This window comes from Diabrotica undecimpunctata, chromosome 8, assembly GCF_040954645.1.
Source record: "Diabrotica undecimpunctata isolate CICGRU chromosome 8, icDiaUnde3, whole genome shotgun sequence".
In the NCBI taxonomy this organism is placed as follows: Eukaryota; Metazoa; Arthropoda; class Insecta; order Coleoptera; family Chrysomelidae; genus Diabrotica; species Diabrotica undecimpunctata.
This window is the reverse complement of record NC_092810.1, coordinates 31,489,948-31,506,969: the sequence shown is the minus strand read 5'-3', so window position 1 is coordinate 31,506,969 and position 17,022 is coordinate 31,489,948. Positions and strand designations below refer to the sequence as shown.

At 36.0% G+C, this 17,022-nt stretch overlaps 1 protein-coding gene across 4 annotated transcripts in view; it reads right to left on the bottom strand.

The window, feature by feature from the left end:
- LOC140447393 (four and a half LIM domains protein 2-like) overlaps positions 1–17,022 on the bottom strand; it is a 402,290-nt gene that overhangs the window by 61,133 nt on the left and 324,135 nt on the right. For 3 of the 4 annotated variants that reach the window (XM_072540017.1, XM_072540016.1, XM_072540018.1), the window contains one exon: positions 909–1,109. In XM_072540017.1, the coding sequence (XP_072396118.1) occupies positions 909–1,109 (201 nt within the window). The remainder of the gene's footprint in view (positions 1–908; positions 1,110–17,022) is intronic. The other variant, XM_072540019.1, reaches the window with a different exon arrangement.

The window sequence follows — 17,022 nt, the reverse complement described above, 5'->3', positions numbered from 1 at the left end:
GAAAGATTTTCTGGCATCTTCTATTCTCGATCTTATTTCTAGATCAGGATTTAGGCTGCTTTCGATCCAACATCCCAGGTACTTAAATCTATTGACCTGTTCTAAAATGTGCCCATTTATTGTGCAAGGTTGAGGTACGTTTTGGTTTTTTCGGATTGACATCACTTTGGTTTTTTTAATGTTTATTTTCATACCAAATTGCTCACAGGTCGAGTTGGTCTTGTCGATGAGTCGTTGTAGACCTAAGTCGGAATCCGCAATTAACACTGTATCATCGGCGTATCTGATACTGTTGATATTTACGCCATTCACCTTGACTCCATCCTTGGAATCCTCCAATGCTTCTTTAAATAGAAACTCGGAGTAAAGATTAAACAGCAGAGGCGACAGAACACATCCTTGTCTAACTCCCCTCCTAATTTCTACTTCTGCGGATGTGGAACCTTCGATCCTAACTCTGGCGTTTTGGTTCCAGTACAAGTTTTTTAAGATTGAGATTCATAATATCAGTATTTCGGACTGTCAATCAAGAAGTATGACCAACAATTATATGGTGAAAAATCACGTCACGGTGAATAGAAGATATTTCTACGTTTAGCTGTTGTTTTACCGATGGAAGAAAATGTTTTTTTGTATAGTTTCTGGTGTCCAAGCATCGGGGGGAGTATTATGCTGACGCCGATGCTAAATTATGCTTCTCTCATCCTGAAGACAATGCCACTAATTATGCACCCTTTAGAGCCACACAAAACCGAGAGGAGTATGCCAGAATTATCGCCAACATCCACTAATTGCATAGGGCACCATTAGAAGAAGAAGATGAAAAGCGTAGACCTGACAGCTTTGCAATATAGACTTTTCTGGAGTACAATTACAAATAGATAGTAACATTATTTGAGAAGTCTTACCTTAGAGTCGATACCGATGACCTTGCTACATTTTTCGCAAGCATTGGCGAAGACTGACTCGTAGCAGGAGACGCAGTATGGATGTTCGTCGCGGAGAACATAGCGTTGACCAGTAAGGCTTTCGTCACATTGCCAGCAGCAGAAATGTTGGCCGTGCCAGTCCTTGTTCATAGCCTTGGTGTATTCTCCACTGAAAATTAACTAAAACAAGAAAAAAAACAACGTAAATTTTTACTCTACGAGGCGTTACTTCACTTAACTTTACTTTATTAAAATTCACACAACATTAGTAATAAATTGTAAAAGATCTTCGCAAGAACAAATATTTGGATTTGAAATAGATCTATTTAGACACTGTCTTTATAATTTATTTTATAGATACTTAATACACTACCAGGAAATGTGATTTCAAGTATTTTAATATTAAAATTTTCAGAGTTTTCTATAATATAAAGAAACTGCTGCAGCTGCTGCGAGGTGTGTTTTTCCAAGTCCTAAACGCTTGGTGGAGAATAGCTAAATACTAATTTATTTATCACAACAAATTCACCTCTTAATTAATATTTTTGTCGCTAAAAATTTTTACTACATATTTACTACAAGACGTGCCTAAATGCCACGGGATAGACAATGAGGGCATTCTCTCGAGGGCATTTTCTTTTCGATAATGGTAAGATACGTATAGTCGCTGTGTAACCTTGAATGCAAACAAACAATGAAATCAGATAGTCGCCATTATTTCATGACCAAACAGTGAAATCGAAATAAAACCAACGTGCTGCATATCTGATTGTCATTCCATCGTTTTCGTGGTCTTCCTAATGATCGTCTTCCTATTGGTGAGCCGTCTCTTGCCGTCTTTACTACTATATTTGTTGTCATTCGGCTTATATCTTCTACACTCTTCTATTTCTTACTCAGTTCTTGATGTTCTCCACCTTGCATCTACTGGTCGCATCTTCTAGCTCTGTCTCATATTGTCTTGCCATCAATTTTTCTAAGTGTTTTATCTCTTGTGTTCTTGTGTTCATCTTTGCTGTTTCTAACATCCTTTTTGTCCTCTCTGTGTCAAGTCGTGTTTCTACCTGCGGCTCTGTTTGCTCTATTTACTAGATCTTCCACTTTACTTTCGAGCTTTCTGTAGCTAGGTAAGGTGATGCCTAGATATTTAAATTCCATATCCATATTCCATATTCCATATGATTATTCCTAGAGGTATCTCTATTGCGTACAATAAGTGGATAACGTCCTTTAATTTGACCCGGTCAAATGCCTTCTTAAGGTTCACGAAACATAGATATACCGGTTTGTTGTATTCTAATGATTTCTCGTGCACTTGCCTCATTATAAATTTAGCGTCGGTGCATGATCTTCCCGACCTGAAACCTTGTTGTTCTTCTGCTAGTGTTATAATTTCATTCAGTTTATTTGTTATAACTTTGGTTGTTAATTTTAGTGTTGTGTTTAATAAATTAATTCCTCTGTAATTTTCCGGGTCCAATTGGTTTCCCTTTGTGAAGAGAGGTATTAGGATGCTTGATCTATATTCTTGAGGAATTCTGTTTTGTTGTATTATTTTTTGGACTAGTTTTAATAGTTGTTTGGTCAGATTTGGTCCTCCGTACTTTAGATGTTCGTTCGGTATTCTGTCCTGTCCTGGTGATTTTCTATTCTTTAATTTCCCTAATGCTTCCTTTACCTCTTCCTCCTCAATATTTATATCTTCAGAATGACGGTATTAGATTTTTGTTTCGATACAGTGCAGCGACAACCGCTGATACGTATTTCGACCTCCTTAGCTCTCGTCAGAACGGTATAGTCACTGCTCTGAACCAAAACAAAAATCTCTCCCGTCCTAGACAATAGTTATTAAAAGAACTATATACGGACGTAACTACGCCATCTAAAAACAAAAAGAGAAATCAAACGATTTCTACCTAGCGGAACCGAATTCAAATCTTAACCACTGTGTTTCCTAAAATTTGCGAAACAAACAGCTGGATAAATTACTCGGTAAGGGAATCTAAAATTGCATTCCACATGCCGTTCATCCTGGTCAAAATTCGTAGTGAATTCAGTTTCTGGTACTTCAAACGAAGTAAATAATAAAACAGAATGACGGTATTAGATTTTTGTTTCGATACAGTGCAGCGATAACCGCTGATACGTATTTCGACCTCCTTAGGTCTCGTCAGAACGGTATAGTCACTGCTCTGAACACGATACCATTATACCGTTCTGACGAGACCTAAGGAGGTCGAAATACGTATCAGCGGTTGTCGCTGCACTGTATCGAAACAAAAATCTAATACCGTCATTCTGTTTTATTATTTACTTCGTTTGAAGTACCAGAAACTGAATTCACTACGAATTTTGACCAGGATGAACGGCATGTGGAATGCAATTTTAGATTCCCTTGCCGAGTAATTTATCCAGCTGTTTGTTTCGCAAATTTTAGGAAACACAGTGGTTAAGATTTGAATTCGGTTTCGCTAGGTAGAAATCGTTTGATTTCTCTTTTTATTTATATCTTCGTTTGTCGTCACCTCTGGTGTTGGTGGTTCATTATCGCCACCTTTAGCAAATAGGGATCGAAAGTAGTCTACCAACGTTTCCTTCTGAATGTGTTTCGTTTTTATTGGTTCGTTCATCTCTTTTCTTTATCCTCTGATCATTCTCCATATTTATTTTTGTGTTCCGTATATGTCCTGTTCCATCTGTTTTGAGAAGCTCTGCCGGTGTTCCCTTTTTATTTGTCTAACTAAAGTATTCCTTTCATTTCTGATTCGTTTACAATGGTTATACGCTTGTTGTGTTTGTTGTGTTCTGTATTGTAGAAAGGTTTTCTTCCTTTCTTCGCATTTTATCTTTTATCTTCCAAGTGATTCTGTTACTGCGTTAATTATGTTATTTTTGAGTTTTTTACAGCTTTTCTCGATGTTATCGAGATCTAATATTTCATTCCCAGCGATCTTCTCTGATATTCTTTTTCTATATAAGTATTCTGTGGATTCCGTATTTAGTCCTTCGACTTTGATTTTTGTTTGTGTTGGCGCCGCTCTCTTGGGTGTGAAGTATTTCAGGATGATTCTTATTTTACATAATACTACGCTATGGTCGCTACCTACATCTGCTGAGTTGAGGCATCTTACGTCGATTATTTTCGATGGATGTATATCTCTGTTGGTTATAACATAATTTATCATAGATCTTTGTCCACGGGTGTTATTAAATGTATATTTGTGTTGGTCTTTGAGGTCAAAAAATGTGTTGTTTATTCTAAGTTCGTTATTCGTGCATAAGTTTATCATCAGTTCTCCATTTTCGTTTTTAACATCCTCGTTATGTTTGTGCTTAATTCCGGGTATTACTTGATGGTTTATTCGAGTGTTAAAATCCCCAATATTATTATCTTTCCTCTGAATTGATCTACTACTTGTAATTGGTCATAAAACGTTTGCGTTGTTGTTTGAGGCTTGCTATTTTCTGGGCCGTATACTCCGATTATGTTTAGGTCTTCCTTCTCCATTCTTATCTTTGCTCTTACAATCCTTTCTGATATGTACTGACACTCTTTGATATGATTACATCTGATTGTTGATAAAACAAATATAAATGTGGTAATTATTTGTAAGGGACATTCTTTACCCATTTCAATCTCTTCGGTGTTTCCAATTCGTGGATTTTCGTCTGTATTTCCCTGCCATATTTTGCATTTCCCCCTTTCTATTGAGTCGAGTTTATAAACAATTTGAGAACTAATTCGTCCTCTATTTTTTTGGCCAACTTATACCAGACTAGTTGACGTTGGAAGTTGACCAGACTAGTTGACGACTCGATGTCGGTTCCTTAAACTTTATGACTCTGAAATATGAGTTTCTGAATCATATGGATAATGTTTTCTCATAGTTTTCTTATTAGCATCAATTTTTTGAGTATTATTGTCATCCGTGGCTTCTGAAAACCAATATAAGACCACGAGTACAAATACATTGCGTTTTATTTGTAACATTGGTACATTTATCTTTTTATCACTTCCACTTTTTTTGCGTTTTAAAACAGGTACCAGTTTTTGCATCGCGATCATTTCTAATCTAGATATAAATAGACTAGGTCGAATTTCATAATACATGGAATAAGTGCGAATTATCTGAACCATGTAAAACTTATTTTTAGACTTATTACCAGTGAGCTTGCCAAATTGTAATCAATCTATTTTTGTACATTTCTATGCAAATAGTTGGGTAGGTATTTTTTAATGTTCATGAAAAGTTTACTTGTTTGCTTGCATCCTCCCAGTCAATTATGCGATATAATGTGAACAGGGTTTTGTGACATTTGTCGAACATTAATCAAACTATCTTTCATGAGTTTCTTTGATCATCACTCATAAAAGTACGTGCATTCTTTCGTTTGAGAAATAAATTGACGAAATGCAGCCTTATTTTAAATTATAAACGAATTTTTTACAGTTACAGAATAATCGTGATGAAGCTGAGCAGAGACCGAAAAAGGTCCAACCAGCGAAATGTGTTAAAGAAAGGTCTACACGACCAAACGATCTCTTTATCTTAATTATATAACACCATTACTAAGATTGCAATGTATTTGTATTAGTAGTACCATTTTAAAAACTTTTATTTACTCTTTATGATAGCCATGAAAAGAACAAATGTAATATAAAGGCATACAATCTTTATTTATAATCCAGTCGGGTTAGACGAAAAAAAAGCCAACCTTGCAAGGCGATCTGCCCCAAATTTTATTATTCTAACCTTTGGGGGAGTCAATAGTCATCATAATCATTCAACCCGAATCTATCCACTGCTGGACATAGGTCTCCCTCAGTCTTTTCCATGTATTTCTGTTTTGTGCTGTTTGCATCCAATTTTTGTCGATCCGTTTTATGTCATCAGACCATCTTGTTGGTGGACGATCTCTAATTCGATGTGCTTCTTGTCTCGGTCTCCACTGTATTATTCGCTGTGTCCATCTGTTATCCGACATTCTAGGTATGTGCCCCGCCCAGTTCCACTTAAGGTTCATAATTCTTTCTATGGCATCTGTCACTCCTGTTCTCCGTCTTATTTCCTTGTTCGTGATCCGATCCCTACGAGAAATGCCTAACATCGATCGTTCCATGGCTCTTTGGGTAACACAAATTTTATTTCTTACTTTCTTGGTTAGTGTTAATGTCTCTGCACCATATGTAAGTACTGGCAACACGCACTGATTAAAGACTTTTCTTTTAAGACACATAGGCAGTTCTGATTTAAGAACCGTCATTTAAGAACGTCAATAGTAGCGTTAATTTAAAATCGCGACTGAATCCAACCGTTGCATTAGCCGCCATCTTGAATTTAAATGAGAACTGTTTTTGCTCAATATTTCCGCCATTTTCAACTTTTCGACAAAAATGGTATGGACTGAAACTGTTGTTAAACCTGCTGGCAGACACTTACGTAGGATATGTCAATGGAGCTGATGGATATTCGTAAAGCACAAGATAAAAACTTATGAAGAAATATAAATGTAATGTAAGGGAAGCCGACTCCGCATATGGATACTGGTGAGGATAATAATGAATTTGTTGTGCTTGTGAGAACTATTTTTGAATTGGTTTTTGTTCTCTTTAGAGAAAAATTTTAGAGAAAAATCTTGCGGAAAAAATTGAAAATAAATGCAACGTACAAACAAGAGATATAAAATTTGTGAAAAATACTATGAAATCTACCCAAGGAACTCTACGAACGAGATTAATAAATATTAAAAATTGGACAACAAAAACACAATGGATAATAAACAAAACTATGAAGAAAAAAAGGAAGTAGGTGGAAAAAAGGAAGAAGTGCAAAAACAGGTGAAACGCAGAACGGCCATCAAAATGCAAAATCAAAATACGAAAAGAAATTCTAAAGCAAGAAAGTGGAAAATAAAATATAAATGTGGACACGTATTGACAGAATCCAAAGGAAGTAAATTTTTTAGAATAATTTAACTGTATGTTTCACTTTTAAATTGGTACTTTATCTCTTCGAATAAACATTTTTGTGTATTCTCTATCATCATTTGCACCTCGTAGCAGTTGAAAAATTGTTTACCATAGACAACCAAACGTCAGAATGCGTTAATTGGAAATAACCAATTAGAACAAAAATAGTAGGGTCATTCAATGTGAATACCTAGGTTATCTATAAATAGTAGAAATAATTATATTAAAGAGGTGTAATGTGTTCTGTTTCTTGTTAGTTTGTTCTTTTATATACACAGAATGATTTGTGTTAAATGTTTGATAATTACCAGACGAAAGTATCCAAATATATGTAGGAATGTTTATACCTTTTTCCCACCTTCAGTTTGTCTTTTTTATGACACAAAAGAAGGAAATACAAAATGAACTCAACTAGTACACCGGTAAAGGTGATAACACATTTGATTGGAAAAATATTTTACACAAAAAAAGGAAAATTGAACCAGTTACTCCACCTTTTATACCTTTTTCCCACCTTCAGTTTGTCTTGTTTATGACACAAAAGGAGAAAATACAAAATGAACTCAACTGGTATACCGGTCAAGGTGATAACACATTTGATTGGGAAAATATTTTACACGAAGAAAGGAAAATTGAACCAGTTACTTCAAACTCAGCGACATTAAAGAAAATATCACTCCCAAGAACCTGTGTTCGATTTAAGTTCTGGGAAAATTCAAACAATTCCCACCAAAAACATAGTAAAACTAACATGACTTATCAATGACTCGTTCAGACTAAACAATTTATCTAGGATATGAAACGTAGCTGAGGTTAAACTGATACTCAAAATTATAGAGCACTCAAATATAATACCATCGTACACGTCGTACATCGTACAAGAACCTGTGTTCGATTTAAGTTCTGGGAAAATTCAAACAATTCCCACCAAAAACATAGTAAAACTAACATGACTTATCAATGACTCGTTCAGACTAAACAATTTATCTAGGATATGAAACGTAGCTGAGGTTAAACTGATACTCAAAATTATAGAGCACTCAAATATAATACCATCGTACACGATGATTTCTTTACTCCCAGTAATTTCGATGTTACTGAAAACTGTTTTTAGATTTAGGAAAAGCCATTCTATCATTAAGTCCACATAATAGCGGATATAATAGAAAGATCGCTGGAAGAAACAAGTTTTCGTCGCCGGCCGTCTAACGTTTTGTGGCGCAAGATTATAATACAGTCTGGCATGAAAGGCTTAAACGAAAATGTTTTCCCAAGAAAATATACAGAATTCCCTATCGCGGAGACAATTCACCCTAACTATATATACAATAAAATAATCTTGTATATGCTAAATCCTAAATGAATTATGGTATCCAGCTTATGTAAACCTTTTTCTTTCATAATGAACAATACAAATATACTTTGGAAAATACTGGACGACGAAGATCTGCGATAGACAATATTTCTTCGAACAGAGAGTCACATCCTTCTCAAGTATTGGATGTAAGAGTACTGACATTAGCAGATATACGAACCGATAATAAATGTTGCTATGCAAAATCTGAATGAACAAATTCATACAATACAAATAAAAAAGCAGAATATACTACAAACATAAAAGTTTAAAGCCTACAGAATGACCTTCAGGATGATTCAACCAGGATTAGGATTAGAATGAGTAGGTTGGTGAATACCAGGGAGGATTCAAAAAGGGCAGATCCACTTTATATCAAATATTCGTGTTAAAAATGATTCAGAGCAGTACGTACGAGCAACAGTTAAAGCAAAACCTTCTTTTTATAGATTTCAAACAAGCTTACGATTCTATGATAAGAAGGCGTCTGTATCATGCTCTAAGAGTACATGGAATTACGGAAAAGCTGATCAGACTAGTACAAATGACCTTAATGAAGACCGACAATATAGTAAGGATAGAAGAAAACAGGAAAATTTGAAGTAGGGAGATCCGCTGTCCACAATACTCTTCAATTTCTTGCTGGATGCAATAATGAGAGAGTGAAATACCAACCATCAAGGTATGATTTGTGACAACAGAAGCCAGGTCCTGGCCTTTGCGGACGATGTAGTGTTAATGGCAAGAACTAAAGGAAAAGTTCTGAGTATTTGTAAAGTCTTTGAAGCGAGGGCTAACCAGTATGGACTGATTATTAATTAGCAAAAAACAAAGTATATATAAATGAGATAGCCCATATATGAAGACATACAACTGAAGACTACCACAAAGAACTAGAGTAAAGAATATTGCTTTAAAGAGGTGAAGGAGTTTGAGTATCTAGGAGTAACCCTAACAAGTAAATGGAAAAAACCAAGAAATTGCTTTCTCCTAAAACATCTCCAGAGAGGCAAAATTGAGACTATACCGAACACTGATCCAACCCACAGCCCTGTACGAATGCGAAGCAACATAGGTTATGAACAGAAATCAAGAAAATATGCTGAATTTCTGTAAACTGAGTGTTTTAAGAAAGATATTCTTATTTGGAGGTTTGGAGGAGACGAACAAATGCAGATATCGAAGAGATGTACAGGAAACCATAAGTAAGCTAGACGGTCAGGACAAAGAAACTTACAACGGTTGGACTCGCTGATAAGAGGGGAAGGAAAGAAGAGAAGAGGCCGACCACGCAAAAAGTGGCTAGAAGCGTGTTACGAAGACCTACAAAGAAACAGTGGAAAAATTCCAAACCATGGGCTTCTAGGGCCTGTTGGGCTGTATACACATACACACACACACACACACATATATAAATATATATATATATATATATATATATATATATATATAGTATAACAAAAAAAGGATAACAGAAAGAAGCAGAAAATCAGCATCATAAAATCATGGAGTCAAATAAGCTAAGGCCAGCTAGAAAGTTCTTGAAGAAAGGAATATAAGTAAAATAAATTGTTCTACAAAAGGAAATACAGCGCTTGATAAGAAGTCAAAGAACGGAGGTGAAGGAACTTATAGACCTGAAACACATAGACAATGATATATGGATTCAATCCCCTTATAAAACAGGCGATAAAATGTGTAGGACCGAGCCCCAATCGATATGCCTGGCTCAACCGGGTCGGCTATCTCGACCCGGTTGGTGACCCGTTCACGGACCTCCGCCAAATCAGCAAACCCCTATTCCCTGCTTCAACAGGAAAATGATGATATCATCGAAATTCCTGATAACTCCTATAACCCCTACTCTTCTGCAAAAGACCTTATAGACAAGCATACTGAGATAGTAGTAGAGAAGTACACAAACCCCAATAACTTCAAGACCCGCTACCCAGCCCCAAGCCTCCACATCAAAAACAATCCCTACATCCACTCAACTCCAAGCCAATTCCACATCGTTCGCCAAAGCAACAGAAGCCCCTCCCTCATCAAGACCTCGCACAAATCCTAATGTCACTAACTCGATCGACAATCTGAAAACTTTCGAATATCTAATTAAAGATTATCGAACACACCCGATAACAAAATTATAGTGCAATTCACTAGTTTTGAAGTAGGGTATAGACGCAAAAACGACTACAGGAACAATAGCAACTAGAGACTCGACTCTGTCGCATTTAGCTCAAAAAACATACACATTCTTTCTGGAAAGAACACCACATCCAGACAAGCCTTTCGCCTCATTCGAATAGTGACTCCATCTCGACATCCCCCAAGATGCTCCACCAGAAGAACACCACTACCTCAGCTTGTTTTTCGGTCTGTTTTGCTTTCATTCCAACACAACACATTCAACTCCAGCCTAAAGAGGATCTAACGATCCTTAACGGGTCTTTATATTCATTCCTTTCGAAATAAAGCTTTACCTAACCCTATCCCACAAAATAAACATTGAAGTAGTAGTAGATATCTGAATCTTTGGCATTCCTATCTTTGGTACTTTAAGTTAAACTAAAACCCAAATTTTAAGAACTCAAAATGGAGGTAGCATAAAAAAATTTCAGTGTCCAACCAAACCCCCCCAGGCAAATTCTAGGTGCGCTACTGCAAAATAGGTGTATAAATAATAATATAACGTAATTCACTAGATTATTGACGAAAATGTGACTACACTTGAGTGCAAAACAATCGATTCAAAAGCGATATTTGAGATAACACCTTCAATTTCAGTTTCAATGTAAAAAGTATGAAAATAAAAAGATGTAATGTGCAAACAATAACTTATAATACGCATATTAAAAATAATATGCAATACGAACAGAGTTTCCTAAATATTCATCATTGGAACTAACGCAAGAAAGATGTTATAAACAGAGAAATCAATCAATCATCAATTACAAAATGAATTTCTTTATTTTTCAGTATTTGATATTACCACGCGTACTCCTAATTACACTTTCTAATCAATTTCGCATATCTCGGATGAGTTTTCTAAAAAATTCTTGAGGCATTGCTTTCCATTCATCAGTATGCTCTCAATTCCATTATGCTCCTTGGTGCATGATTTCTGTCCCGGATCCTTCGTTTAAGCTCATCCCAAACAAGCTCTATTGGATTTATGTCCGAGCTCAACGTAGGCCAATGTATTGTAGGTATACCGATCTCAGTGAGATAGGTGGTGGTGACTCGCACGGTATAGCATCATGCATTATCGCGCAGTAAAATAAAGGCATCACCAATAAATCTCGCGTATGGAACCACATGTTCCTCCAAAATGTCTCTGATGTAACGATCCGCCGTTAAACCTTCTCCACGTCCTCCACCAGGCACTAAAACTAACTCGGTTTTCCCATCCATGAAAATGCCTGCCCAAAACATACAAGAACCACCTCCATATGACACAATTTTTCGTATATAACATTAAGAAAGACGCTCTCCTGGCTTTCTATAGACTCGACGCCTTTTGTCGTTGCCATGTAGCAGATTCTACTTTCGTCGGAGAATAATATCTGACTCCATTCATAGTCGTCCCAATCCAGATATTCGCGAGCAAATTCTAATCGCCTTTTCTTCTGAGCAGCAGTTAGCTTGGGACCCGTAGCTGCCATTTTTGGTGTTAGGTTGGCTGCCTTCAGTCTCCTTCTGACTGTCCAAACGCTGGTAACCACACCTCGGACCTCTCTAAGCTCTTGTTTGTGATTCTTCTTCTTCAAGTGCCATCTCCGCGGTGGAGGTCGGCAATCATCACAGTTATTCGGACTTTTGAGACGGCTGCTCTGAAAAGTTCATTTGATGTACATCCGTACCACTCTCTCAGGTTGCGCAGCCATGACATTCTACGCCTCCCTATGCTTCTCTTTCCTTGGATATTTCCCTGCATAATCAGTTGGAGCAAGGTGTATTTCTCTTCACGTGTAATATGTCCGAGATATTCTAACTTTCTTGTTTTTATTGAATTTAAAATTTCCAGTTCTTTGTTCATCCTTCCCAGATTGTTTGTGATTAGCACCAGTCAAATGTCGATTTCTTAGAGATTTCGATACAAGACATCGATCATCTCTCTCCGCTGTTATTCGCTTACGGCCTCCTCCTTGTCGACGGACATAATCACCAGTATCTTGGTACCGACAATACACTCGGGACACAGCAGATTGGCTTAAATTTAGTCGATTTGCCACGGCCTTTGGCTCAGGTCTTCTCTCAATAATGCTACTGCTTGAGCTGCTTTGACGGATGTGGTATCCATTTGTAATGCAGTTGAGAACTTAATTGACTGATGTAGTAGTGGGTTGCTATGGAAACTGATGCATACGATGATAACCGAAGGCGTTAAGTCGGTGCGTGTAGATTTTTATGAGTCAAATACTGAACTTCTCTCTACATGTTGCATTATTTATTTGTAATAAATGATCTGGTCCGTCATCTGACTCACCAAAAAACAAAACTTTTTTAAAAATCAATAATGAGGTTAACGATTATACACTAAATATTTTTAAATTTACACTTTTTAGATTGAAACAGGAGACGTACTTTCGCAAAATAATTTTGAGTCGATTATTTTGCACTCAAGTGTAGTTTATTACATTTCCGAACCTAGTGCCAAAATTCATAGGAATTTACATAAAATTGACAATTGAAATGAAGCAGGTTTAGAAAATTTATATACAAAGTGTTCTATATACTAAATCGGCTATATAAAAAATCTTATATACAAAGGAGTTCTTTCAAAAACTAATTATCAATAGGTTACAGGTTAGAAATTTCTATTAAAACGATTAGTCAAACTTGTATGTACCTTTTGTAAGACAGGGGTATGTGATGGCATATGTCTTCGGCATGATGGTGGTACTTGAATTCAAGTGTCAATTTGGTAGATCTGGTCGCTTTTCACACTTTTCTGTATGTGGTTGAATATGTTGTATTCAGACTGCAGTCGGTTTTCTTTGGTGCAGTGTGATGTTTTCGAAGGTTCAGTATTCTGAGGTATATATTTAGTTTAAAGTGAAAAGTAGAGTAAAATTCATTAAAGAATAGTATTTTTCAGTATCAATAAAGGTCATTTTGTTTAGTAAGTAAAAAACTGTCTTTAATAAGCTTTTGTATCTATATATACAAGTACAGAAGTTTAATCACATATCAAACATATTCCCTACAATATGTACAAACAAAAATAACTGTATTATGACATAAAAGTACCAATAAAGTGCAAACTAGTTATAGATGAACAAATAATAAATAGAAAATGGTGTTTAGGTATGTATATATACAGACGAATGTTGACGATTCCATGGGTACAAAGAGTTACTAATGTTGAGGTACTTCGTCGCATGTGTAAACAAAAAGAATTACTAAGAATACTCAAAGAAAGGAAAATGCAATACTTGGGTCATGTGTTGAGAGGCGAAAGATATGAATTACTTCAAGTTATACTGGAAGGAAAAGTACAGGGCAAAAGATCAGTAGGAAGACGCCAGAACTCGTGGCTGAAAGACCTGAGGAGATGGTTCGACCGCTCATCCGCAGAGATCTTTCGCGCAGCATTTTCCAAAACTACAATTGCCATTTGGACCGCCAACCTTCGAAAGGAGACGGCGGAATGAGAAGAAGGTGTTTAGGTACATGCAAAGTACTGAAATTTTTAGTTATGTCGCTAATGAAATAGAAATAAATGATCAATTCGCAATAAACAAAAATTCGGTCACTCTTGGCATGTATATCAAACAAACTAATCAATCAAACTAAACCAATATTAGAGTGGAATAAGATTAGAACGTAGAAAACCGTGATAATGAAGAAGGAAATAACATAAATGTAGACAAAAATAAAAAAAACGTGAAACTATAGTATAGAAATTTTGGATATCAGACAGCAACCAGCATACCATCATAACTAGCAAGAAGGAATCACAGAAAAGCGGGCTATTTGGTCAATATATAGGTTAGGTTATGATATTAGAAGAAAAATGGGGCTTATTATATTTTAAACATATTACACAATGACATTTTTAATTAGTAGATTAGTGTTTAGATTATTTATACATTTTATATACCTAATTAGGCCAGTAAAGAAACAAAACAGCTGAAAAAATCTTTCGAATGTTCTAAAAGGTATATGAGGGATAGCTGATAACAAATCTTTGAAGACGTACTGCTGATTTTGTAATTTTTTTTAAACAATCATAAAGAGTGCACAATCTTTGTGTGCCTATAAAACGTTTCTCATACATTTAAAAAGATTTATTAAAGAAGCCGGTTTTGGCTTAAGTAAAATTTTACGAAGAGCTGAAGCTAATGCATCAGCGGTGTTAACGAGTTTGGAGGAGGTGGACATAGAATAAGATATGATTTAGTTGAAGCTACAGAAAGGGTAGTCTCAAGTTAATCAAAGATTACTTGGAATGATACTGAAAGCTTACCGTGCTGTTACCTTTGACACCACATCATAAGGCTCAACGTTTAGAGTGGGGCAGAGCTCGGCAAAACTGGAGTGAGCAATTGAAAATTTTCCTGATACAATGATGAATATAGATTTTTTCGGTGGGTCTGATGGGCGCATAAGGGTAAGACAAAACAACCAAGCATTATACACTCACCGGCACGAAAAACGGAGCACTTGCATTTTTAAACTAAAAACATAAAAATTTTAATTCTCTTTAAACTTTTATTATTAACATAACGTAAACACAAACGAAACAAACTGTTTTAAGTAATTTCTAATGAAACTTAAGTGCTTATTAGAAAAAAACATGCATAAAAAATCAAGATTCAAGAATTCAATCAAGAATACACTATTCTTATCAATTTTAAAAGTGCAAAGGAATCAAGAATCAAGGAATCAAACAAATTTGAAGTTTATTTGCGTTTAATTATGGTTGTAAATCCCGAAACAGCGGCTGCTATTGTCGCGTCGCTTCAAGACGGAAGAAGTGAGCGATATGTTGCTCAAAAGTATCAAATATCCAATAATACTGGGCACCGTATTTTACACGTTTCTTGGCAACCGGAGCTCACACTAGACGACCTGGAACCGGTCCCCAACGAAGAACTAGTTCCCGTGAGGATCGCTCCATCCTCTTACAAAGTCTACGAGATCGTCGTGTCACGGCTGTACAAATCCGAAATTTACTTCAGTACGTCCGGAATACTAACGTAAGTGAACGAACAAGAAGGCTTGGAGAAGCAAATTTAAGCAGTAGCAGACCTGCAACAGGTCTACAACTTCGCAGGCGTCATCAAGTTGCGCGGATTAAGTTTGCCAGAAACCATGCTCATTTTACTGTAAATAATTGGAGGCACGATTTATTTACGGATCAGTCCAGGTTTACGTAATGGTCTCCAGATGGCTGTGAAAGAGTATGGCGAAGACCACATGAGCGTTTTGCAGAATGTACCTTCAGTCCTAGGGTAGGCTATCAAGTGGGCTCAATTGTGGTGTGGGTTGGAATTTCTCTAGAGGAACGTACAGAATTGTACGTCGTTCCGAAAGGCTCCATAACAGCTGTCAGATACATTGATCTAATTCTCCAAGATTTTGTTGTGCCTTGTGCTGGTTTTGTTGGAAATTACTTTGTTCTGATGCATGCTAATACCAAGCCTCACAGTGCGAGAATCACTCAACAGTTTTTAAATTAAGTAAACATTAAGTAAACCCAATCAAACTTGTTCGGGCCATGCTTGGGCGAAGGATACGAAGACGTGTTTCTGCCCCTTTAACCTTAAATCAGTTACAAGAAGGACTTTTAGGGGAATGGGAACTTATTCCTCAACAGGACATTTCTCATTTGATTATAGGCATGCCAAGGAGAATTCACGCAATAATTCGAGCTCGTGGAGGAAACATTCATTATTAAAATCGGTTTGTCCGGGCACATTAAGTTTTCATTAATTGAGCATCATTTTGTTACAACGTTTACTTACTTTTTTTCCTTAATTTTTAAATTGTTATATACTAAAACAGTCCTTTGTTCAAAAGTTAAATTTTTATTAGAAATTACTTAAAACAGTTTGTTTCGTTTGTGTTTACGTTATTATAATAATAAAAGTTTAAAGAAAATTAAAATTTTAAGTTTTTATTGTGATCCGTGATCCGTTTTTCGTGCCCGTGATTGTAGTATGAGGTGCTATATTTTTGTGAAGCAGATCACCTCCAGTTTCTATTAACGGCACTCTGACAGATGGATGATATATTGTTAAAGTACTGCAACCGGTTTTACACCCCTACCTACAAACCATTCCAAATGCGATCTTTTAACAGGATAACGCAAGATGTCATGTTGCCCGTTCATACAAGAATCTGGTATTAAGACTTTCGAGTGTCCATCAAGATCAGCCGATTTGTCACCCATAGAACATGTGTGTGATATGGTAGGTCGAAACCTAAATCGATTGCCACGTCCTTCAAAACTAAGAAGACCTGTGGCATGCCGTAAGAAGAATCTGGATGAGTATTACGCAATACGATATAGACCACTTAATTTGATCAATGTCCCATAGAGTAACTGAGTGTAGAGAAAGTCAAGGAGGAGTTACTCATTAATAATTTTTTTTGTGAAAATTGCGTTGCAAATTTGTTTATAATGTTAACTATCAAATAATAAGAATATTATAACGTATACTTCCATAAATAAATATTTAAAAAAATATTTGTGCTTATAAGTATTACATTTTTTTTTGGCCATCAATATAATTTGCGATATTACGATGATAAAGCTA